Source organism: Brachyistius frenatus, unplaced genomic scaffold (assembly GCF_029030835.1).
Source record: "Brachyistius frenatus isolate BFR_SWC_R1_liver_20210118 unplaced genomic scaffold, ASM2903083v1 Contig_187, whole genome shotgun sequence".
Lineage (NCBI taxonomy): Eukaryota > Metazoa > Chordata > Actinopteri > Embiotocidae > Brachyistius > Brachyistius frenatus.
This window is the reverse complement of record NW_027210786.1, coordinates 631,893-657,454: the sequence shown is the minus strand read 5'-3', so window position 1 is coordinate 657,454 and position 25,562 is coordinate 631,893. Positions and strand designations below refer to the sequence as shown.

General features: G+C 42.8%; 1 protein-coding gene across 7 annotated transcripts in view; it reads right to left on the bottom strand.

Moving 5' to 3' along the window:
* The window catches only part of eml1 (EMAP like 1), a 36,505-nt gene extending 21,040 nt beyond the window's left edge, over positions 1–15,465 (bottom strand). For 3 of the 7 annotated variants that reach the window (XM_069718140.1, XM_069718143.1, XM_069718146.1), the window contains exon 1: positions 14,964–15,465. In XM_069718140.1, coding sequence (XP_069574241.1) covers positions 14,964–15,030 — 67 coding nt within the window. In that variant the 5' untranslated portion in view covers positions 15,031–15,465. Of the gene's footprint in view, positions 1–627; positions 712–14,963 lie in introns of those variants that run through there. The other 4 variants (XM_069718142.1, XM_069718144.1, XM_069718141.1 and 1 more) reach the window with 3 other exon arrangements.
* Between the last annotated feature and the right edge of the window lie 10,097 nt (positions 15,466–25,562).

The following is a 25,562-nucleotide window of genomic DNA, read 5'->3' as shown; positions in this document are numbered from 1 at the left end:
CTGGATCAGACAGGATGGTAAACTGGTGCATTAATCAGACGGGACACATGACGCTTGTAGCAAAAAATTGAAATTTGAATACATACAGAGTGGCTGAATCAACTAATTACAGTTCACTCTCACACACACACACACACACACACACACACACACACACACACACACACACACACACACACACACACACACACACACACACACACACACACACACACACACACACACACACACACACACACACTTCAAGGTTCAGCATGTGTGACAGACTTTTTATAATACCAAACCTCTAACACACTCTGTAATATTTGTATGCACTGTCTAATATTCTCACCTCCTCACCAAGTGAGAATCCCATCATGAGACCCCTAATCTGGAGTAATGGTGTCAGATGAAAACTGCAGACGCACATTATTACATTGCACCTACAGTTGCAACTTTACAAACACAATCAGAAATAGGTCTGCCTCACTTTATACACTCATACGTTCACTTACTGAAAGATTTCAGTTCAAAGAAAATGCTTTCTTGTTTCATTGAACACAAAGTCAATCTCACTTCGCCCTCTCAAAACACACTGACAAAGTCGTTTGCACTGATAAAATTGGATCTTAATAACTTTCTGCTCACCTGAGATGCCTTTCAAGCAGTCTTTGTACATATTCACATGCGACTGTGTGACACAGAGTGAATATCCAGACATAAAGCTTCTATTATCTGTTGAGCGTCTGTTGTGGGTCTGCTCCTAACACTGACACAATGACAGGGTGATACCATCAGTCGTCGGAGTACAATGACTGGCTGTCGCGGCCGTGATTCCCCGGCTGTGCGCTAACAACCTCCATCTGTCACCCGGGTCCCTGCTCAAAACATCTCAGGCCAGTTAACGCCCGATAATTTCTTTGCAGCCATATTCAGAATCGGAAAAGGTCAGTGAAGTTTTGTGTTTTCGCACGAGCGAACGTGTGCGTTGATAGCGTGACACTGATGAGACCACAGCACGGCTACATCTGCTCTTGATGTGACAGCCCTCTCTGGGGTGCAGGTCTCATGCTTCCTTGCCCAGAGAGTCAGTGTCAGTAAGATGTCAGTCTTCATTTGACAACAAATCCATCACCACATGGAGCCGTGGACACCAGTGTCCCTCCTTCATCCCCACAAATCTGATCATTGCACCCCACCGATCTCCTGTGTGGTATTCACACCTGTCAGCCGACAGCTTAAATTACTTCATTTGTGTCAGTCTTCCTCAGCTTCTCTCTTGTCTTTTTTCTTCTGCCCCTGTTTCATTATGTGGTCAATATGTAGCCGGGTCACAAATCTGAGACGGATCTCTGAGGCTCTCTACCTGCTCAGCCTAATGCGTCTGGACATGCTGCTCCCTATTTCGTTACTCTGCAAGGCGATGTCATTCTGGCCGGACCACCTGCCTGCCTAAGTGCTTGTCTATCACTTCAGCCACAGAGACACAATGAAGGGCAAATAGAAAACAGACACTCCCTTCAGTTCATTTTTCCTGCTCTGAAATAACCAAACCTGCCTCTGCTTACATCTCCACCTCATTTCTGAGTCATTTACTGACCTCACCGCCAGCAGTAATGAACACCGGAGCGTGCACTCTCATCAGCTACAAGGATCAATATGCCAAAGGAGCACAAAGGCTAAAATAGTCCTGGGAAAATACATCTGATCAACATGGAGGGAGCAGTCTCACACTCTGAGCAATGCACAGGGACTTCATGTATAAAATATATTCTGCGGCATCTCCCTGTGCAGATCTGAGCTGTCTGTCCTTTTCAGCTGACTCACTCCTCAAAGTGTAAAATATGAGAATATGAATATACACACATGTAGACACACACTAAAAAAAAAACCAATGGCTTTTAAGGTTATTCTCTTTGCGGAAATGTCATGATATCAGCTGTCTCACCATGTGCTGCAGTGCACACTTCAGCAATAATCCACAGACAAAAAGGGTGATTGATGTCTGTTTTGTTTTCACTCAGCGGTGCAGAGAATCCAAACAACACACTTACACTGACTTGATGGAAAGTTCAGCTGCCAGGTTAAGCGGCGCCACAATGGGAGGTTTTGAAAAGCCACAACGAGTGTTTGCAGAAATGTAGCAGACCAAAGAACCAAAAAGCTGCAGGAAACTGGCTGTCACAACATTTTGACAACTTTTCCTGTTTTTTAGACAGAAAGGCAGCGCTGGTATCCACCCAGTCGGCTACACCTACTGTATATACTTGCCGCAGCAACTTGCCATTTAGTTTTAATTTCCTAACCTGAATGCACACAGCCAGGCGGTGCGCTGCCATAGTGCCGGTTCAGCCGCTGAAGATTGCGGCTTCAGAAAAGCCATTTTCTCCAAAGACCGAGTCACACTTATTAAATAACCCGACTTCAGTCTGCAGCTGGCCTCACTAATGGAAGTCTGAACCTAATCATAATCAAGTGGAGGAATTATGGGAGGCCGTGATTTAACAGAGACAATACAGAGGGAAAAGATGCAGACTGAGTTGAATTAGAGTAAATGAAGGTCTCTAGCCGTGCTAGCAGCTCTGTGAGGTTACACTTAATCACAGTGATCTAAATTCCAATGTCAGCATGTTAATATTCTGGTGTTAAGCAGGTGCAATCTTAGCATGACTTCCATATTATTGCAGCAAATTAACTTGCTAGCATTTGCGTAATTTTCTAAATAGGCAGTACAGCTGAAGATAATGGGAATGTTTTCGGTTTTGGGGTATTCGGCCAAATTAGAATACTGGACAAATTCAATTTTGACCTCATGATGACACGAGGAAAATTGAAAGGGCTACCGAATGTTTGCACAACATTTTCTGGCAATCTGTCCAATAGTTGTAAACATAGTTCAGTTTGGTCCCAAGAGGAAAAGACTGGAACCGAGTGGCTGAGCGACAGACCAACAATACCATCCATAAAGCAATGTTTTTTAGCAAGGCTAAAAATGGAAAAAATAGCAATATGAATGTGTTTTTGGTTTGTGTGTTATGAAGATATGACAAGAAAAATGTGAAGCTTGAAATTGCAGCATTAAAAAATGTGTCTGCTTGGGTACGGCTGAAATCATCCACCAGGTGCATGTCAGCAAATTGTAAAATCAATTGAATTACAGATTGGAGAGGAAAAAAAGACAAAAGAGACAAATGGAGTTACTTAAAAAAAGAGTTACTTAAAGTGTCATCATCCCTGACAGGGGTGGTTTAGTTAATCAACTGGTCAGATTAGGGAGACACACGTTTGGGTTTACAAGCTGCCTGTGGTTGTTCCTGCTTGACTGAGGCTTAGGAGATATAAATAGCTAGAGGTGGATCAGAGAAAGGGAAGCCCTCAAACACCACCTGAGGGGGAATTAAAGAGGAGAAAACAGAGAAAGTAAAAGGGAGAGAAACAAGGCATCTTTTCAAGTCATAAGAGCAGGACTGAAAAAACACAAAAAGCCTGACAGAGCCTGAAAAGAGAGAAAGGTGGAGCTGTGTGAGCGTGGAGGTGTCACAAAGAGTGTATCTGGGTCAAAGAGTCAGATAAAGAGAGGCCAAACGACCCCCAAGAGAGATCCTACTCTCCTTGTATGGACATGTTAAACCTTTCCGTCCTCCCATCAGCTAAATCCTTCCTGGGGTCAAACTCAGGTCAAATGGGATAAATTTGAAAGCGAAAACGGAGAAAAAATTATGACGTTGACTTCCTGATTGGGTTTTACGGTATCAGTCACTCCCTTATCTTGTGACCTTATCGCGTCAACAAACAACATCAGCCTTTACTACCAGTGGTTAATTTAACATGGACTACAGACCCTGTTGTCAACGCTAGCAGCTGTAATGCAGTTAAATGTCATTATTTGAGTGATTTACAACAATTCCTGTATCCAGCAGCATTATCAGCCCTGTATGCAGCGCTGATGCTATTAGTTGAGATTAATTCTGAAATAGTGGTCAAATGCTCGCCTGGATAAAGATTGTTTTTGTTTAGAACGCTGTCTTAATATTAAAACTTTTAGCCTGAAATTTAAGATTGCCCGCTGGTATGGTCCCAAAAGCCTTTCGGACACAAATAGAAATGAAGAGCGAAGTAAAAACACGGGATAGGAAAATCAAAAAGACAAAAGATAATGGTTAAAAAAAAAAGAAAGTACAAAGACACGGCTCATTGAGTCAGAATAATTCCTTCTTAACTGTAACACATACTGTGTATCCACCAACACCATGCTTTACAAAACACACAGACACACACACACACACACACACACACACACACACACACACACACACACACACACACACACACACACACACACACACACACTCCTCTGTCAGAGAGGAAGTGTTTATGGTGTGGCAGAGGGATTATGGTGGATATGTGGAGCAGATCTTGCTCAATAGTGATCCTTAAACTCAGGGGGGTTGAGCTTAGCAGCAGGCTGGATTTGTATTCTCTCTCTTTTTCTGTCTCTAACCTCTTTCACTTCCCTCTCCCCATTTGTCTGCCCTCCTCTCTCGTAAAACTGTTGTAGGATGGATTCTTAAAACAAGACTGGAAATAAATAGACGTAGGAAGGAAAAAGTGAGGCTGAAGGATTATACTTAAAGAGGGGATGGCAGTTAAATGTTTTTATTATCTTTCGACGATATTTTTTTCCCTGTTTCTCTTGCTCTCGTCTATGTTGTTCACCCATTTAGAGATTAACTCTTCGTGGTGGGCTGTTTGGAAGGATATGGAGCTTGCAGAGTGTGGGATATTTGGGGCATCAATATGCAAAGACGTAGCGGCAGCCTGAACGCCTCATTGTAGTGATCTGCATCGTGCAGACGTTACATTTATATGGACTTTTTACACAACTGCAAGAGCAAGATAATTACAGCACATGTTAGGCGGTCTTTGAAGCTCTATGAGGAAAACGCTAAAACCAGCTTACTGTTGCATGTTGGCCTGCTAACATTTGCTACACGCTGAAAATGGCAAGTTTTGACGAAGATTTGTAACATGGAGTGAGGCAGGTCTACTGGATTCTTTTCAGTCTTTTGCAGGGATTTAGACATTTCGATGCCAGGGCTCGGCCCCCTCGTGTACATGTGCTGTGTGTCCCCCCCTCCTCCCTATTTTGCAAGAATATCATTGCTGCACCCTGAGCTTAGCGCCCTCTAAGATGATTGTGATTGGTTTAAAGAAATACAAACAAGCCAGACAGTTTTTACCAAATAACAAAATGGTATATGTATGCAGCCAGGCCACCTCCAGAGATGGTACAGCATGGTGCTGATAGGTCTGACTATGCGAGACTATCTTGTGAATAATATGAACAGCTGGATGTTACGGCAAAGCACAATTTAAGGACAACGACATACTAAACTTTATATAACACCGCTGCCTCAATTTGAATCAGCAGAAAAGTGATAAACAGCTAAAGAAAGATCCTTTTATTGCTGTGACTTTAGGGGACGAAACAGACCACAGAAGCACTAAGTCATGCTTGGCTGCAGCTCCAGGCTCAGACACACAAGCCTCTTTCTCAGTCTCAACCTTTCCCCACATAAAACAGGGCTTTGTCCCCCAGCAACAAACAACCAGGAAGGAACAGGAGGCGGGATACTTGTTCCATCCAGTGTGTGTGTGTGTGTGTGTGTGTGTGTGTGTGTGTGTGTGTGTGTGTGTGTGTGTGTGTGTGTGTGTGTGTGTGTGTGTGTGTGTGTGTGTGTGTGTGTGTGTGTGTGTGTGTGTGTGTGTGTGTGTTTATGTGTGCACTGGTTTTGCTCCCTCCAGTAACAGTGTTGTTATGGGAAACCAGATTTCCATGGTGTGAAAACGATCTCAACCACATACAGAGACACTGCGACAATGTGTGTGTGTGTGTGTGTGTGTGTGTGTGTGTGTGTGTGTGTGTGTGTGTGTGTGTGTGTGTGTGTGTGTGTGTGTGTGTGTGTGTGTGTGTGTGTGTGTGTGTGTGTGTGTGTGTGTGACAGAGACTATCACCAAACTGAACATCAGCCAATCATATATCTGCCATCTGGAGCGGACAGAACATACAGCGGCACTGTTGGCAGCACAAGTAGATGATTACACAACAAAATGGAAGAGAAATATTACAAATGGATATTAGTATGTGATGAGACTTTCTATAATTGATTACCCTCCAACACACACTGCTGTATGTCTGCATGTGCAATTCATTCAACTTTATAATGACTCACTATTCTGAGTTCTCTCTTTCTGGCTGCTGCTTTATGTGTCCTTTTTCATAAACACATTTTTGACATCAACCTGAGCCTGTCACATCTAGCTATGTTTAGCTTGAGTGAGCAATGAGCCTGACAAAGCCACATTATTACATTTTCTTTTCTTGCTGGGGTCATTGAGGACAATTACTTTGGACAGGTGTCAATTCAAGCCAACATGAGCACGATGTATTCTTGTATAATATTCTGCTGTAATCTGTTAGCAAATTAAATGCTTCCCACATCTGATAAGACAAATGTGCAATTCAGTGGCTGTTAAAGGTTTTTGTAGAGGTTTGAGTAAAGTTTCTGAATAGATTAGAGAACAGGATAAGAAGTAGTCCTTGCAGCTTCTCTACTTTAACTGTGATAAGTTGAAATAGTTCTGGAAAGTTTGAGAGGTCCACAGTCCCAGCATCATTTAAATTCTTCTCATAGCTTACAGTTTGTCAATCTGTCAGTGGCAGATGTCCAGACTAAAATCAAAACATGTACTGAAGATGCCAGATTTAAGATTTATTCAATAGATATATTCTAACTATGTTCTCCTAACTTATAACGTAGCAGGTCTTACGTTGTGGTCTGCTGATGATCTTTACATCCAGTGCAGAGATGGGAAGCTTTGTTCTCTTCTGTCATGGATTTCTGCCTTTATCACTGATGAATTTTGTGTACAGTCACTAACGTGAGTCTAAAAAAAAGTTTTATTAACTTCTTAGAGCAAAATGAGACATTCATCGTTGATGTTTATGATGAAACATCTCTGAAATCAAGCTGAATTGTAGCTGCAATAGAATTAAAACAAATTGCCATTTATCAGCAAAACTGGTTCGTCAATAGAAAGAAAAGCAAACAGAGTGACACTGTCCATCGTCTTTCCTCTCATCTCTGCACCTGTCTTCTTGAAGAATCTATTTTTAATGGAATTTCTAATGGGATTCTCTCTCTTCTCTTTTCCCGGCCCATCTGTTACAGACAGGCTGAATGCATGCAAAGGGGGGGAAACACACTCACAGGCAGAGCTGGGGCTTTCCCCTCGGTTCTCCCATTAACAGCAGATGCAAGAGACCAATTAGGGTGCTGCGAGGCCTCTGGGAGCTGCATCACGGGCACTGAGAGGTTAATTATATCTGTTCACATCACAACTGGCCAGGGTTTGCAAATGAAGAGCGGCCAAATCGATGGGCCATGACTTCAGCCTCACTGGAAACAATATGCTGATAAAAGATAATTACCATAAATACAATCAAGCTACCGCTTATCTTGTCAGAGTTATTGAATGTATCTTTAATTCATCTTAAAAGGTTTGGTGGCGTGCTGCGGGGTTAATAGTGAGATTTATGCACAGACATGCATGCATGTATGTAGATACACATACCAGTGCACACATCATCTGATCTGTGCCGGAAATCATTTGCATACCAATTCATATTTAAATACTTGTATGTCTCTGCTTCATATTCAAATTTAAGAATTCATAACTGAGTCCTACATTTCTCTCTGTTTGTTTCCGTCTCTCGGTTTTTGATTGGACGGAATAGCTTTGCAGACATTTTGAGCATCAAGCAGGAACTAAAAATAATGGCATCTCTTTGAGATTCTGCTGACCAGTGTGATTTATTACTGGTCGCCCTCCCCCGCAGGTAGAATTCAACTCTCGGATGAGCACATTTAGTTTTACAGTGCAGAGCGGAAGCATCCTACTTTCCGTCAGAGCACACCAGTCTGTTTCTGGCTCTTTTAGGGTATTTTTATGCATCCATGACATACTGTTCAAGGATTTATGCTGCCTCCTCTCCTGACCTTGTGATGGTACTGCGCACACACACGGTGAATATGAAGATGGACACAGTCATACGAATCCGAATGCACATACATGACCGGAGAGAGATACTCTCTTTCATGTTCGACCGCCAGGAGCATTAGTTACACACGCAGAGTCAGTGTGTATATTTAGCACAGGAAACCACACACTCCTGCTTTACATGCCTGATTGTTTTAGTAGGTCATGAGATGAGGCTGCCTGAATGTGTGTCAGTGGAGGAAAAGACAAGAGAGGAAGAGAGAGGAAGAAAGGAAATAGTTCAGTTCAACAAAAATGGCACAGCACACTGCCTGGTGGCTCAGCGAGAGGCTGTTTCCATTGTCTCCCCCATCTACCTCAAGATAACCATACAAAATGAGAGTTATAGAAGTGGGACAATACGGCTGAAAAAAAATAAGCTGTTTTACAGGAAGAAAGGAAGGACTTCTGCCCAAATAAAGCAACAAAAAGTACTGTGATACTGCTAAAATAAGAAAAGACTGCTGATGTATCATGATTCAAATTTTTGCTCTACAAACATTTAACAATGGCTGAAGATGATTTCTTCTCTGTTAAGAGTAAATAGCAAAAGCAGTTTTGTCAGTTTTTGAACTCTAAATATCAGGACTCAAGCAAAAATGTCCCCAATAACTGCTAATAAACACTATAGATCATCTGAGACATTTTAAAGCCCAACTAGCAGATTATGAAGATGCACAGTACTAAAAGTCACTCATTTTCCTTCAGTCTTGGTTCTAATTCATTGCTGCCCTTTTGGTTTGTAAGGCAGAATTGGCCTGAGTGATGTCTGTTCACTGACCTCTGTATAACAGATGTCGGTAATACACTTTATCACTGGGGGTGGACACATTTCTGACAGAATAACTCAGTATAATTCCTGGCTTGTGTCCTAATCTTCCTCTTCTATGCCGATTTTAGATAACATGCTGTACAATGCAGATAAATTCTCCTCCATATACGCATTACATAGCTGCAGTACGGTACGGCCTACTTACAAGTATCGTGCCAAGGCTGCCATTACATAGACACTTGACCATTTTTATTACATAAGTGGGATCATTTCTCACAAGGAAACAAGGTCAGCCACAGACCTTAAAGGCAGCTCCTACAGACTCAATATAACTGTGACATGTACACGTTTAACGCGCACACATCGCCACCCTGTATCAGTTAGCGGTTAACGGCTCACTGTTCTGCAGCATGAAAGCAAAAGTGGAGGGCGAACCTTATCAGGAGAAAAGTGAGAAAAAAGAGGGAGATAAGGAGTTGGTGGGGGGAGGGGGTGCAGCATGACTCGTGACTACAGAAACCCAAGTCGCTCAGCTTCGCATCTGTTAGGAGATAAAAAAAAAAAAAAAAAAATTCAAAAGAAAGAAAAGCACTCTGAGCTCCACTCGGGGCACTCGCACAAGATCAAACGAGGAGCATGAGGAAGTCTGACGCAGGGATGAGGGTGAGGGCGAAAGGGCTTGAGAAAGAGGGAAAGCAAAGCAAAGTGAAGGACAAAAGAGTCAAGAGTGTTAAAAAATAGAAAATATCCAGCTGCAACCAGTCAGAGACTGGGAGGGAGATCAAAAAGAAATGGAGAGTGCTGTGTGCTTTCACTGACACAGCTATAGGAAATCAATGTCAACCTTTAAATGAATCAGCAGTAGTGGATGAGTTATCCCATTCAGATCGATATTTATTAGACTGCTGGTCTGACACATGTACAGCTGTTAGAGATGACTGATGGCACAGACACTACCATCTCTCATTGTTTCTCCGTTGACATTTTTATGACATCTGAGTGGAGGAACTTTCAAAGTGCAGGTCAGCTTGCCGGTGATTTTATAGGCTTTGATTGATAATGTGAAATAATCAGGAGGAAGAGAGGAATAAATAAAGTCAAAGAGAGGGGAATGGAGGAGAAATTGAAGCAGAAACAGCTATTTCTTCAAGTGACAGGTGCATAATTCATATTTCAGAGAGAACATTTTAAAAAATCTATATAAGCTAGGGCTTTCAGAGAAGCTTCTGAATTGAAGAAAACACCAGTAAAAAGACTTACGATTCCAGCATAGTGCTATTCACCTCTGATTCATTGGACGTATCATGGTTAGGGTCAGTCGATATCGTCCGTTCTTCAGCTAGATGAGTGTTACCGTTTTCAAAATCCCAGTTGCAACAGGAAACAACAACCTCAAAAGGTGGCAACCTACATACTGAAGTTTGGATCATGCAATACAGCTTTACGCATTTTAATGTCAGGGCTCAACTCCCCAAAGCAAGTTGCCCCCCCCCCTCCGGCACATTGCTTCATCGAGAGCTTAGCGCCGCCCAAGATGATTGTGATTGGTTTAAATTGGTATAAACAAGCCAGAGCCAGACGAAAATCACACCAACATAAACACATCCGCCGCCTCCTCCTCCTCCTCCTCCTCCTCTGTGAACCCTCCTTGGCTACTGTGGTTGGTAACGTGAGCGGGGCTTAAATCCTAATCCCTCTCCACGTGCCGCCAACGATCAGGGTTTGGATGGAGTTACCTATAGATGCAGAGCCAAGAAGAGGAGGAGACTGGATGAGGTCCTGTCACCTCTACTGTTTATCAAAACACTTCCAAGAAACATCAAAGCAGCTTGCGTCCTTATTAATTTCCCTCCTCACCCTCCTCGTCTGTTCCATCCATCTGCACTCTGACTAATTCAAACTTCCTTACTTTTTATCCGATGATCTCACTTTGCTGTTTTTCTTCCTCCTATATCTGCTTTACCCTCCGTCGCCCTTCCCCCCCGTCCTGCTGTCATGCTGGTATGCTGAGGTGCCATCTTGCTGTACTCTGCTGGTAAGGTGACGGCTGTGCCGGTGCGCCCTGCGGCCGTACGGCAGCAAGTGTGGAGCAAAGAGATGAAAAGATGTTGGATCTAAATGTGGGCAGACATCATTAGCTCAAAAGATAAATGAACATGCAGATAGATTTGTTAGGATGGAGCGCTGCGAGATGAACCTGAGCGCGAGATCATCTGTGTTATACTGCGGTAAGTGAGCCGGATTTACTTATCAACAGATTTACTTGTTAACATACCGGCAGCTTTTGGTGCATCAGAAGCTAATGAACAAGGAATCAATCGGAAGGAATGAACTGATTATTTTTGCTCTGGTGGCTTTACATGTTTTAGCCCCTCAGCTACACAATGCACTTATCACCGCGGCAAAATATTGTCCAAAGCTTGGCCTTTCAAAAGTCGTGAGACTGGTGTGCAGCCACAGGTTTCTATTCTTTTCTGTCTGCTGTGAAAATCAACCTCAGATATTGTAGGAATTAGTAAATATTCCAAAATAGTGACGATCCACTCGTTCCACATGAAATTAAGGTCAAAGGTTGTGGATGACGGTTGATGGTACTTTCTAGGACGCTTAAACAGAAAACCAGTGGGATGGTACTTGAAACCGAGAATAACACCAAACATTCGCTTTCTTTCCATGAAAACGGACAAGAATCCTGCCAAAGTGAAATTAAGGGCGTTTGGAAATGTAATAAAGACAACAGCAATCTCATTACCAGTTGCACAACATGGACTAATTCAATCCAAACTCTCCTCTCCTCCAGTACCATCATGTTCCAAATGTGATTTAAGGCAGAAAAAAGCCTCTCCAAAGGATTCACTTCCTTCATCAGCTGCAATCAGCGTGTGTGTGTGTGTGTGTGTGTGTGTGTGTGTGTGTGTGTGTGTGTGTGTGTGTGTGTGTGTGTGTGTGTGTGTGTGTGTGTGTGTGTGTGTGTGTGTGTGTGTGTGTGTGTGTGTGTGTGTGTGTGTGTGTGTGTGTGTGCAATCGGGCTAATTTTCATTTAGCCTCCACTGAGCTAGCCCTGACCTCCTGAGGACAAAGCATGCAGCCTGCACCCATTTCTGCAGTTTAGCTGACCTAGTCTCCAAACATTAGTCTGGCTGGATGCTCCACAACACATGGGAGAGAAGAGAGACAGAGAGAGAGAGAGAGAGAGAGAGAGAGAGAGAGAGAAAGAGGGGAATGAATGACATCATTGAGTTTTGAGTGGATGTCGGTTCACTTGGACGGTAGCAGCGCAGCAGTATGATGTCACTTTGGCCTGCAGGCCCGACACGCATACACTGGATGTGTGACCATACTCCCCCTTTACACACACACACACACACACACACACACACACACACACACACACACACACACACACACACACACACACACACACACACACACACACACACACACACACACACACACACACACACACACACACACACACACACACACACACCGGCTCCAACTTGGCCACAAACACACACTTGTTTTAACTAAGGCTCACCCAATTAAGCAGTCTCTTGGAACAACGTGGAAGACGCTGCTGCCTCAGTGTGTGTGTGTGTGTGTGTGTGTGTGTGTGTGTGTGTGTGTGTGTGTGTGTGTGTGTGTGTGTGTGTGTGTGTGTGTGTGTGTGTGTGTGTGTGTGTGTGTGTAAAAGAAAGAGAGATAGAGCGAGAGAGAGAAAGCAGGAGAGTGGATGTTAGAAAATCCCTGGCAACAACCCCTGAGCAACATGTCTTCTTTCATCGACGTTCTCTCAGAGGGGAAACATGACATTGTGAGTGATTACAAACAAGCTTACAGTGTCAGACAACTCACAGTATCTCCCTCTCGACTATCACTCGTGACATGGTAAGAAGTACAAAGAGGAAATCTTAAAAAAAAAAAAAAGAAAGAAAGAAAAAAAAAAGAAGAGATTTAGCAACGTGTAAATATGATTAAAAAAACAAACAAAAAAACAACACTTTTCAGACCTTAAAGTTTGACACCATGTTTCATCACCTGCCATCGAAGCCCTGAGCCTCAATGGCGACACTTACAGCAATACCTGTCCCTGCCCTCACACTGTAATTTTAGAGATTTAAAGGTCAGCCATCTCCTCGGAGGAAGTCGTAGAGATTCTGTTACTGTACACTCATTGCTACACCCGCTTTTCAAGTCCAACCGACCCGCCTCTCCATTGTTATCGTCAGCTCTATCAGCACTTTGCTCATCACACAGGAACACGTGACAACGAAGGTGCATCCACACTACTTTTCTTCCTCTGACACTTTGGTTTATCAGACGTCAGTGCTTCATTTTCTAGGACGGAAAATGGATTAAATCTGATGCCTTGAATTTACTACTCGTGACTTTATACGGCATGAAAAATGAAGATGATTTTCAAGGTCCTTTATGCTCCAAAGAAACCTGTTCAGGTGCAGGAAAATAGTATATCTCTCAGTTCCACTCTAAATGAAGCACATATCATAGACAATCTTTCAATGGTGCATCATCTATACTCAAAGATAAGCTTCACTAACTCATCTGTTTCTCTTTGTCTGCCTCTCCATCACTGTGACTGCTATAAATCTAATGAAGGAACTCCATTGGGGCCAAACGTTTTTAACTAGTTTCACCTCGTCACTTATGCATGAAAAGCCTAAAGTATGCGGCATGTCTGGGTGGCAGGAGACACCTTTCTGTAATTTCCCGTCTATGATTTGCTCTGTTCGGCAGTAGTCTTCCCCTCACTCCATCAACTGCCAGTGCTTACGCAGCGCAGTAAAGATTATAGATTTTTTCATTATCCACCAACGGCAATTACGTTACTCTATGCCTCAACAATGATAGCTTACGCTGACTAACCACCACGGCTCAGTCACCGCAACTACACACTGAAACATGTTTGGTGTGCAGTGAAAACAAAGAGGCGGCCACTCTGAGGGATGAAAGGTGCATTTTTGGGGGCGAGTTCCACCATCCACATGATGAACATTTAATTGTATATTGAATTAACTGGTTAGGTGAAGCAGAAGTTGTCGTAGCAGCCTGGTTTTAAAGCGCCTCTGTTACATGAGTAGCTTCTCTCAGAGAAACAGGTTATTGTGTCGGGGATGATCCCCTTTGTGAGTGCGTGTTGTCGTTTGTAGGTATGCCAGCGGCGATAGCATCAAACTGTGCAATGCTGTAGAGCTTCATTCCAAAACAATACACCATTTGCAAGGACATGCTTTCAGTCAGGTTGCACTGGGATAAAATCCCTTTGGAAAACATTGCCATTCTACTACGGGACTTTTTGAGCATAGTTTAGTAGTGTGTTTAAATATAGAGATAAATCTCACAAGTGGTCTTACTTTTTAAGAAGAACGAGAGCTTCGTGGAAATGAATCCTAAACTGATGTCATACTGATGTGTCATGGTGCCTTCCCTCTTCCCTGAGTCATCCTCTCCCACCCATAACATTAGCAGCCTGAAGTACGGTTTCTAGATCTGCCAGCCGATAAATCACATTCAGGCCAGCGTACAAAACATGAGCAATACTGTCCTGTTCTGTCACTCCTGTTTGGACACATCCAGCAAACTGATTGCAATCAGCCAACAGGGGCGATGTATACAGCGTACCCTTCATCACATCAAACAGAACCAGGACAGCGCTGTGAGCACAGGACTGTTTCTCATCCTCCCTCTGTCTTTGTTTATTAGCTCTCCTGATGGCTCACACAGACTGTTGACATTATTCTGGCCTTGATTCCACAGACTTCCTGTCAAATCTGTGTTGTTTTTTTCTGTAAATGTCCAAATTGTAAGTCAAATGCATTCCAGTTTTACTCTCTTCTCTAGCACATCCATTAATCTGCACTTCCAGAGCAACCGGGTTCAAGTCAGTGAGGGAAAATGTCACAAAGAGCAGCACAACGAACTGAACTCCTTTTTCACCAAAGCAGTGGGAGATGGAGCTAAAATAGCTCAGGTCTGCAACACAAACACCTCCGCTTGGTGTCAAGTTTTAGCCAGTCAGCTGGTGACATGCAAAGTCCACAGAAACAACATGCAGCAGAGGAAGAAGAGGGGAGAGGGGATTAGTTAGTTTTACCGTTGCAGAACTGCAGCAGGGATGATGTGTCATACAAGCTGCTGTAGCTGGAAAAGCCGTCCTCCATTCTCAACCTGTGCTGCGCTCCTGTGTGCTCCCTCTGTTATCCACCACTCCTTCGCTCTCCTCGGCTTCTCTCTCTCTCTCTGCGTGGTGACTCCCCTCCCGTTAGTTTATCGTTCACTTGGCGTCCAAGGCGCTCCCTCCATTCACTGTGCACGGGTCAGGCTCCCTGGGTGAGTTACCATGGCAACCCATTCATTCCGATTATGTCATGTGAACTCTAGCCCCTTCTTCTTTTTCTGCCCCCTCTCCCCCAAAAAATAAATAAATAAATTTAAAAAAAAAAATTTTAAAAACGAAAAAAAGTCTGAAATCTGAAGTACAGCAGAAAACACTCCCTGCTGAAGAATGACTGCACCGGACCGACAGAGACACACAGAAGTTGAGAGGCTGCCGGTGGTGGTGGTGGTGGTGGTGGTGTTCTCCTCTCTGCTCCTCTTGTCCTTTTTCTGCGCTCAGCAGAGACAGCTGTGTGTCGTTAGCTCGCACTGATCTCCAGCCGAATAACAGCTTTAGGAGGGCTTGAGCTGACAGCGCAGGCGAGCTCTGGCACAGGCGGTCACCGTGTGCGCGCGTATGTGCGCATGTTTGTGTGTCAGAAGCTGTGCGAGTGTTTAGATAATGCTTGGGACAGCCCAGCCTTCCCCTGTCACACAGTGTGGACGAGTCAGAGCGCAGGGGGCTGGGCCTGTCAGATAGAGCCTCCTCCTCTGGCTTAGTGGAGGAGATGAGAGGAGAGGAGAGGAGAGGAGAGGCGAGGAGAGGAGAGGAGACAGGAAGTGAGTAGAGGACAAGGTAAGGCAGGAAAGGACAGGAAAGGAGTTGGGAGAGGAAAAGAGAGGAGGAAGAAGGAGAGGTCTAAGGAGGTGAGAGGACACAAAAAGAGGACAAGGTCAGGAAAGGAGATGAGGAGAGGATTCACCAAAATGTTATGACTAAAGGAAACCAATAATGACTTAGAAAGAGGACTAAGGCACCTTAGTCAATACAGAGCGATTGCTACAGTTCCTATGTTATTGTATATTATGAGTCACACATATGTCACAGTATGGAGTCATCTGGGGACACACCATAACAAACCAACGTCACATCTTTCCTGGAACCGCCGCCAAACATTTGAGCCGAACATTGCCAGGGGAACTCTGCCGCGGCTAAACATGATTATCATTCTGCCCTCCGTCGGTCTTATCTGCCCCGCTGCAGACTGCACAAGAGACCAAGGGATCCTTAAAACAAGGACAAGAGGGGGAGAGAAATGAAAGGGAGACCAGGGGATTGAGGAAAGAGAGGAATAAATGGGATAGAAAGGGGGGGGGGGCAGAGTAGAAAAAGAAAACGAGAGTGCTTGAGGAGGGTGCGGGGTAGAGAGGGAAGGAGCAAATTCAAAAGTGAGCAGGGTGGGAGTTTAATCAGGAAAAAAAGAGGGGGATACCCGCTAGAAAAAAAAGGGGGGGAATGGAGTGCTTTTTAAATCTGAAGGGGGGTTTTGTATGTGCATGAGGGGGTGGGGAGGGTCGGTGCATTATTTATAATTCAAGCTTGCAGGGGAAAATAATAAGCCAAAAGAAGACAGAGTCGGTGGCCTATATTCATGTCGGAAACACTTCCTCCCTTTATCCCAAGATCACAAGACGGAGCCGACAAAGTCGTACAAAGGCAGGGGTGCTCTGAAGACAGCGGAGGGAGACCATGGAAGAACACATTTGTTTCCCTCTGTGGTTTTATGGTAGCCCAGCAGATGTGATGTTATCTTTCAGCACTGGAGCGTCCCCTGCGCAGGTATCTGTTATAATATCTTGAGTCCTGTGTGGCTGAAAGGCGATCGGGCTGGATTTGACCTTTAATAAAAGGAGGAAAAACGATGCAGTGCAGCACCTTTTAACGGTTGATTAGTTTCTGGTTCAAGGCCCTCCATATTGTTGACCTCAGCTCCCTCCTGTCCTTCAGGGACATACTACACTCTGCTTCACTTATTACACAACAACATCAATCTACCAACACAACAACTGAACTCATAGCAGCCAGCGGGATTATGCAAGAAAACAAGGTGATCTTTGTAGACCTATGCTGCATTTGTACACTGCAATACTTGTTAAGTGTAACCACTGGAAAATTTCAATTTCAAAACACTCGCAAAAGGAGGCTTGAGTGTTGACCATTACATGATTTTTACAATTAATGTTCTTATCCACAATTTAAAACAAAGCAAGGTATTATTTATTTTTATTCAATCAGTGTTCAGATGTTTTTAACTGCCAAAAGGCCACAAGATTCAGTGTTTTGATTCAGATACAAAAAAGGAATTTCATACAGCGCTTTTCCCACACAATAAACATCCTTTGTGTTTTGTTCCTAAGATTGTGAGTCACGGTGGTGTTTTGTCAGACGGGGCTCAGATTATTGCAAATCTCATTGTGGGCCTGATTTGGGATCGAGATTAGGGACAGGTCTGGTGTTTGTGTGCGTCTGTCTCTCTGTGCATATGTTGACGTGAGAGCAGGCAGCCAAAACTAGGGTACATTCCCTCCAAAACAACAACTCCCCCACAGGGTGCTAAAACCCCACCTACAGCCCAGCGGGTTGCTCCGTCCTGCCAAAGTCCACACCGTCCCATTGTTTCCATCTTCACCGCACATCGGTGAATCACTTATAAAATAAACATAATAGCGCTGCACAGGAGATCCCACTTCTTCTAACTAATGCTTCCAACACACAATCTGTGAGCCCAGTCAAAAGTGCAAACCAGGACATCCATGATAGGATGAGTGATTATTTGTTTTGTATTGCACATGAACATAAGCGGAGAGACTTTCACGTAATTGCTTGAAAGTGGCTATAAAAAAATTTAATTTTATTTTTTAAGTATGATAAAGTGTATTGTCAAGGGCTTTTATAGGTTGTTTTAGCAAATTGTTCTCATGGCATCAGTGAAAACAGCAGATAGCTCCATTTGGCTGCTCGCAGATGAAGCGCCAAACATTTATCTCACGAGTTGATCAAAAATCAGACCCAAAACAGCAAATATTAGACTTGCATCCATCACGTGGCCAGAAACACAACTCCAAAGGAAGGTCAGAAAGGTTGCTGCGTATCTGATGGATGTGAAAATAAGCAACTCTTCGATAAAATCTTCTGTCTAACGGCTAACAAGTCCGCCACAGCGTCTTACTAGGCAACGCTACGTCAATGCTGTCGCATGTTTCCGCTGCCACCAAGTGGCCAGAAAATAAAAGCACTCATCACAGGTTTCACGTTCTTTAAAAACGGGCCGCACACACTTGGTCAGCCGAGTACCACAACTTACCGCATCCAATTCCAAATAAAAGCCATCAATTCAAACAAAACGTCCTCGAGCGTTTCATTCAGAGTCCAACAAAGAAACTTTTGACGTAGTCTTCTTTAAGCAAATTTTTTACAGTAAACCGTGATTCTTAACAATATCTCCTTTTGATGTCATGAGCCAGCCTTATCTGGGGTTTCACTATTTTACTCATGAAGCCTATAACTGTGAAAGAAGCTCTAGCACTATCACGCTGTTTTTAGATTCTAAGCAACCTAATAAGACGTTTAGGGGGATATCCAGAATCTATAGAGGTTGAGTGGAAATCTAAATAATGTTGAAGCAAAAATAGCCCTATAGTCACATGGTTTTGTACATGCTGCAAAAATGCATCTATCAGGGGTTGAGGGTCTTGCTGCTCAAAAGCACTTAAACATGGCTTGGCATCAGACCCTTAGCTCTGCATTGTTTTCTCACCTGCCCCGCTGACTCCGTTTTTACAGCTTTTTATTCTCAGGAGGCCCTTCAGGGTCATGTTCAACATAAGTGCGCTGTTTCTTTCTTTCTTTCTTTCTTTCTTTCTTTCTTTCTTTCTTTCTTTCTTTCTTTCTTTCTTTCTTTCTTTCTTTCTTTCTTTCTTTCTTTCTTTCTTTCTTTCTTTCTTTCTTTCTTTCTTTCTTTCTTTCTTTCTTTCTTCCAGTCGGAGAAAAGAAACTGCTGACATTGGTTTCATCAGCAGATGATCAGTCAGTCTGTCAGTGGACTAGGATTATACACAATCAAATCCAGAGCTGAAGAGGAAACAAGGTCAATCCTCTGTATGATCTAGCCACCATCTGTGTGCCTGTCCTGGTTATTGGGCTGCTTTGTGCTTTACACCATGAATTAATCCAACCTGGTGCCTTAATGGTTCAAATAAACATCGGATTTAGACTAAGCCCGAGGACACATGTAGGTTTCCTAGATTTTTTTTATTTTTTTTACAGGCAGTCAAGCTGGAGTGCTAAATACAGTGCACACACCTTAATGACTGCGGTTTTGAGCAGCAGCTTTGAAGTTTGTTTCATCTAGTTAAACATTACAGTGTGCTAATAACACCAGGCCAGTTGCCAGCTTTATCAAATAAGATTTACGAGGATTTGTAACTTGTATATATAAGGAAGAAGGATCACACAAAGAAGAAAAGATAAGACAGGTATTTTTTTTACAACTTTGGGCACTATTAAGTTAAACATTAGATTAAGATTATTTACTTTTTCACTGAAGTGACACAAAAAAAGCAGAGGTGAATGTGTTAAATCTAAAATGTCACTGTAGCAGCAGGTAGCAAAGGTCACCCAATATGAGCTCGTGCCAAAGCCAAGATGAGTTGAGAGAGCATAAGAGCCTCACCATGAAACAGGGTGATTACATTTGCATGAGTTCAGCTGTCTGGTCATTGTGCCAACTCGTCGTCTTGCAGTGCCAGAGTAAAATACTCATATGCTGCAGTGCAGCTCTGAGATGACACACAGGGATTTTTTTGTTTTTGTTCAGATTCATGGTCCCCCGGAGGGGGAGGCTTTTGTGATCTCTTCACTTTTCCTTTCTTGTGCATCCAGCAGGTTCACTTTGTGGCTTTGAGTCAAACAACTATTGAATGGATTGCCATCAAATCAGGACAGTAAATTGAATTTTTAAACACTTTCCAAACAAACAACTTTCACCGGTGTTGTGCTTTGTCTTCCGTGATAATTAGCACATTTCAGCATGCTATCACACATTGCAAACATTATACCTGCATGTTAGCATTGTAGTCCTAAGCTTATAGTATGCCGGTGTTAGCATTGAGCTCTGGCATGGTCTCACAGAGCCGCTCGCCTTTTGAAGACACAGAAACTGGACAAACATACTACATTTAAATGTGATGTCATCTGAAAACCTGCGCTGCCTCCTCTAGTTTTTCTTCTTTTGATCTATCTTCTAATATCTCAGATCCTCAAGGTGTGGTATCTCATAAAAAGTAGCTGTGTTATTGATGCACCTGGATGGTGAGCGACGGGCAGGTTCCCTCTTTTTAATAACTGTCTGGACAGGAGAGCAGAGGCAGAGGCAGTGAGAGAGAGATTGAACGTGAGAGTCGGCCGAGTGACTGATGGAACCACATCTTTCCCACCTGCTGGGGAAAACAACCTGTCATTTCTAATATGTGTTTATCAGAACAGGCGTCGAGCCCAGATTAAAACACATGACACTAAATCATGAGCTCTGGTACACTTGTGTCCGATATTATTAGCTTCAGGAATTGACAACTTAGTACTACATACTGTATTTCCAATTCATCCATTATCTATACCTGCAGTCATGAAGGGGGGCCGGGAGTACATCCGCCTCTGCAACATTGCTGGTGCAGCTAAAAATGCAACTTCTTACAGCACGCAAACAGACATCCTACTTCTAAAATTGAGTGCCAAATGGAAAACATTCAAATAAAACATATTGCGTGGCATATTTTTTGTGATATCAGCGGAGAGACACAAGGCTACAGGATAAAAGCAAATGGCAGCGCCGCACTCACTGCTGTGAGCCACACAAGCAGCAGCAATGCCAAATAATCATGTTACAATACAGGGAAACTGGGTCACCACTTGTGTTTTAATGCAGTCTTATGGTCATGGAATCTGTTAGATTCGCATTACGCATTACGACCGTTATATTTACAGAGACCCACATTTATTCATGCTGAAGAATTTAAGATAAAGAGGGAGTCGGTAATGTATTTTGCAAGTGTCACTGTGGTGCTTAGTCATGGATAATGCATTATAAAGATTAACTCAAATACTGATTCAAAGCCTGTGATTTCATTAATAATTTGTTTTGCACTTAGGCCCGGATGTGCTGCAACCACAGTCATTGCAAGATACACAATCGACTCAGGGTAAGTGAGAGAAGTGCAACTAATGGCACTACCTGTTAACTCACTATGGTGTGCAATAGACAGACTTGGAGGAAAGACAGAGAAGGCACGTGAGGGAAGAAGAGGAGAATCTGCGTTTGACCTGTTAATGGCTCCTAATCCTCAGGCTGCAGAGCAGTGTTACATGTCCTACTCCAGCTTCTCTTCCTCCTATGGTGGTATATAAAACACGCTCAACTACAGCACTAATGTATTATGTGTATTATGTGTATCGTATCTACAACTTGTAGTCTGTCTTGTCTCTCCTGACGTCAATGTCGACCACGTTGAGCATTTTAGTTTCACATTCACGTCCTAGTGCTCAGTGTTTTCCAATATAACTGCTCAGAGTAGTATCATCTCACTTTCAGCTGAGTTTTACAACAATATTCATAGCTTGCAGCTGTAAAACCAGGAAGTGAGTCAGCGTTTTTCAAAGCCAAAGCTTAACCCACTAGATTTGCAGGGCTTTATTTTCCAGGGTTTTTCACCAAAAAATAATCTCAGTGGGAAACCGAACAGAGTTTCATATTTTGTTGTACAACATAAATAATTCCACCAAATATATTTACTGTGATTTTTAAGACTGGACTTTACAAACTGTCTGATGTTGATGGCCAAAATGAACTAACTGCCACTTGCCCTAATGGGCAGGTATGTTATAGCTACCGAGCAACAAGAGTATTTCTGTGCCCTTCATAGTGTCGTAAAGTGTACATTTAATTTGGGATTATCAGTACAGTAGTGGAAGATGTATTCAGATCCAGATTACTAAAGTAACTTTAGCAAGGGGTACATCTATTTCTGAGGGGTTCAGATTTGCAGTGTTACCCAAGCCTGCAGACCCCGACTGCAGAGTAAACTTACTTCGAGGGCTTTTAACACAGGTTTACATACAGCGTATGTGTAGTAAAAGATAGTCCAAAAAACTTGAGACAGGTTGGCAGTCAAAAGAGTAAATAATCATTTTGATATGTGTTTATCTTCCAAATGTAGATTTCCTCAATGGATGAATGAAAAACGTCAAAAAAAAAAACCCGTCCTCCTTCACGAGAAGGAAAAGGGATACACTCTGAGAAAGCCAAAGGAGGAGGGTTTCTTTGAAAAGAGAGTGGGCAGACATGCAATCACTACTTTAAATGTGCAGAGAACAGGATTGAATTTTCTGTGTGCACATAAGCAACCACTCTGAGGCGACTGATATAAACAGATAGGAAGGCAAGAGGGAAAAAAAATAAGTAGTGTCAGATAGAAAAATAGTGTGAGAAGTGGAGAATGTGACCATATAGGGGACCTGCTGCATTATTCGGCACCAAAGTATGACATTCATAACATTATGACACCATATCAAATCATATTGTGGGTATTACCTGAGCCTTCATTGCTTCTGTCAACCTTTGAAACCTCTTCCCGCCTCCTTCCTCCCTGCCTGACCCATCCGCCTTCACTCTAATGATGCCATAGAAGTGAGGAAGAAGGGTTTTAAACCACAGCGACTTCTCTAATCTATATGTTAATGAGGCATAATGTGGACACAGAAGTAAAACACGATTTAGTGTAACTCAGTGGACTGCAATCCACAGACATGTACACGAGCACTGCTGTGCAAGGCCATTAAAAATCAGAAATCAGCACGGTGCAGGTCAGGAGGAGGGATTGAAATTCATCTGCGTTCTACTACTGTGAAAATGATTCATTTATCTAGAGGACAGCAATCTGAATTCACCTCATCACCGGTACAAAAATCCAGCAGCGCTATGCGGTGTAATATGGACACACACCGTGTATCCCACAATGTGCGGGGCTGTGTTCTCTCAAGCAACGACAACATTAATCACATCTGACTTGGCCACTGAAACATCCATGTACACCCTTCCCCCATTTCCTGAACGACCAAGAACTCTGCTCTACTCTCTCCTCCGTACAAGCCTGCACACACATGTAGATAAATGTATATCAGTGTTATCTTCAATTCACCCTTCACATCATCTCCACAGCTTCATACTATAAAGTATTGCCTATTTTCGTATCTTCCGTGTTCATTTTTCATGAGTTACATTATTTGTTTTCCTGCACTTGCCGGTTTCTCCTCTGCTGTTCCTTTTCAAAGTCAGGGCGTCTCAGTCCTTCAATCGATGCAGCCTTAAATAAACTCTGCTGGATAAAGCGCCTGCTGCTTCACACTTTAATGCAGGGACACTCTTGCATATACCATTACAGACACACACACTCACACAAAAAAAACTGCAGGTGATCGCTCTCAAACCTGCATGACAAATGAACCATTTTCAGCTGGTTGGCTGATATGAAGAATAGGTTTTACATCAGCGGAGCTACTTGTCCTCATATTCAGGACACAGATGGAGGGCTGACGTCAGCAGGCCATGACGCCATCATCATCTGTCATCTGCATTTCTGAACCCCTGGAGTCTAGCATGCCCCCCCCCCCCCCCACACACACACACACACACAGAGGTTTCCAGCATCTCTATTGCAGGCACCAACAGGATGGTGATCATTTTCTATCATATAAAGACTTGTCAGTTTTCACTGAATCCCACCATAAATCCGAGTTACATGACACACTACAACCAGAGATTCTTTTCATTTCTCACAAACTGATGCTCCGGAGCTTACTTTCTTGCCTGCCCCCCCTCATTTTCTGTGCTTCCTATCTTGCCTCCCTTTCATTCCCCCTCACTTCCCCTCTTTTGTCATGTCTCATTTTCTTCCACTTTTGTACTACATCTCCTTTTGTGTCCTAAACCATGGTTTCATCCTTTTTCCCCCACTGAACTTCCCATTTTTTATGACCCTGTGCGTTTCTTTCACTCCATGAGCCAATACCGCCATCTGCAGGACAGCCACTGAACTACAGCGACTTTTTATCTTCCCGTGAAAGTTAACTTAATTCAAACCCATCCCGAGTTTTTCTTGCAATTTGAGTACAATTATTTTACTCCTTAGAAATGCATAACTCACGCACTTAGTGCCCATTTAAAGGGTATGTTGGCTAATTTACTGAAATATTAGATTTTTTTTTTACTTAATAGTGATTGAGAAAAACATATATAGCCTTCCATTGTATAATCCTTCAAATATATCAGCAGATCCTTTCTACTATTTTTAAAGGAAATATTTACAAAATGTGACACTTCTATCTGTTGATTAAGGTGTTTTACTTACTTCCTTTTGTGGAGGTCTGAGGAAAACATCCCTCCAGAGATGCAACTAGGAAGTAAAGGGATGTGGGAGTCTGACCAAAAAAAAAAATCTAAAAATAAAAATATCATTGTCGTGTGAAAACACTAGTCACATGACAATGATATTTTTATTCAAAACAAACTATTTTTGGACAGTAACAAAAGTTTATGTGTATGCGAGCTCTTTGTTATCGTTCTAGTTGTTTTGGTCACAAGTCTGCTTTCACTGCAATGACACCAACAATAATAATAATTTTAAAAAAAAAGAAGAAAGAAGATATTTCAGGGATCAATGCAGCCCATAGTTTAATTGCATGCACAGCTGGCAAAAGTTAGTTTTACTTCTGACAGAACTGGGGCATAAGTGCAGAGCCCCTGTTTACTGAAACTGAGACCTTCCACATATTTGACCCAGCCTAGCTACTCGTGGTGTAAACAGTTTATTTCTACAAGTGGTGTTTCCTTTAAACACTGTTTCCTACAGATAACAACTTCTTTCCCACATATCCCTGGTAGATGTTTCATCTTTGCACAAAAACATATTCAGCTGTACCTGCACAGCACTGTAAAAGTTGCAGTCATGTTGGATTTGTTATAAAGATTTGTTTGGTACAAAAAGCGTTAATAAAAATACACATATGCAAAAACATAAACATTTAAGTGTAAAACTGGAAACGTCAGGCTTAAGTCTTTAAAATGATGGTTACTATTATTTTATTTCATTAACTTGTGAGTTCAACAGGACAAGAGGACCCCAAAAAAAGGGAAGCGGCACTGAGTTTAAGAAGCTCCAGTGACAGAATTAAAAATGATTTCGCTTATCAGGTCTGATGTCATTTCCTAGAAACTGCATCAGGGAGAGATGTGATATGATAATGGAGGTGTGGTCAGAGGATAGTCAGTCGAGAATTACAAACAATCTTGGCTGTTCACATCAAAGATGCAGTTTATATAACCGACTCTCATACTGCTGAGTCATGTTTAATTATACCGAAGCAGGAATCACGCATGGATCCCAGCAGAGAGGGAAGATTAAAGGAAAAGGAGGGGGGAGGGGGATAGAGGTGAGATAAGGGGTGTGAGTGAGTGAGTGAGTGAATGAGTGAGAGAGAGAGGGA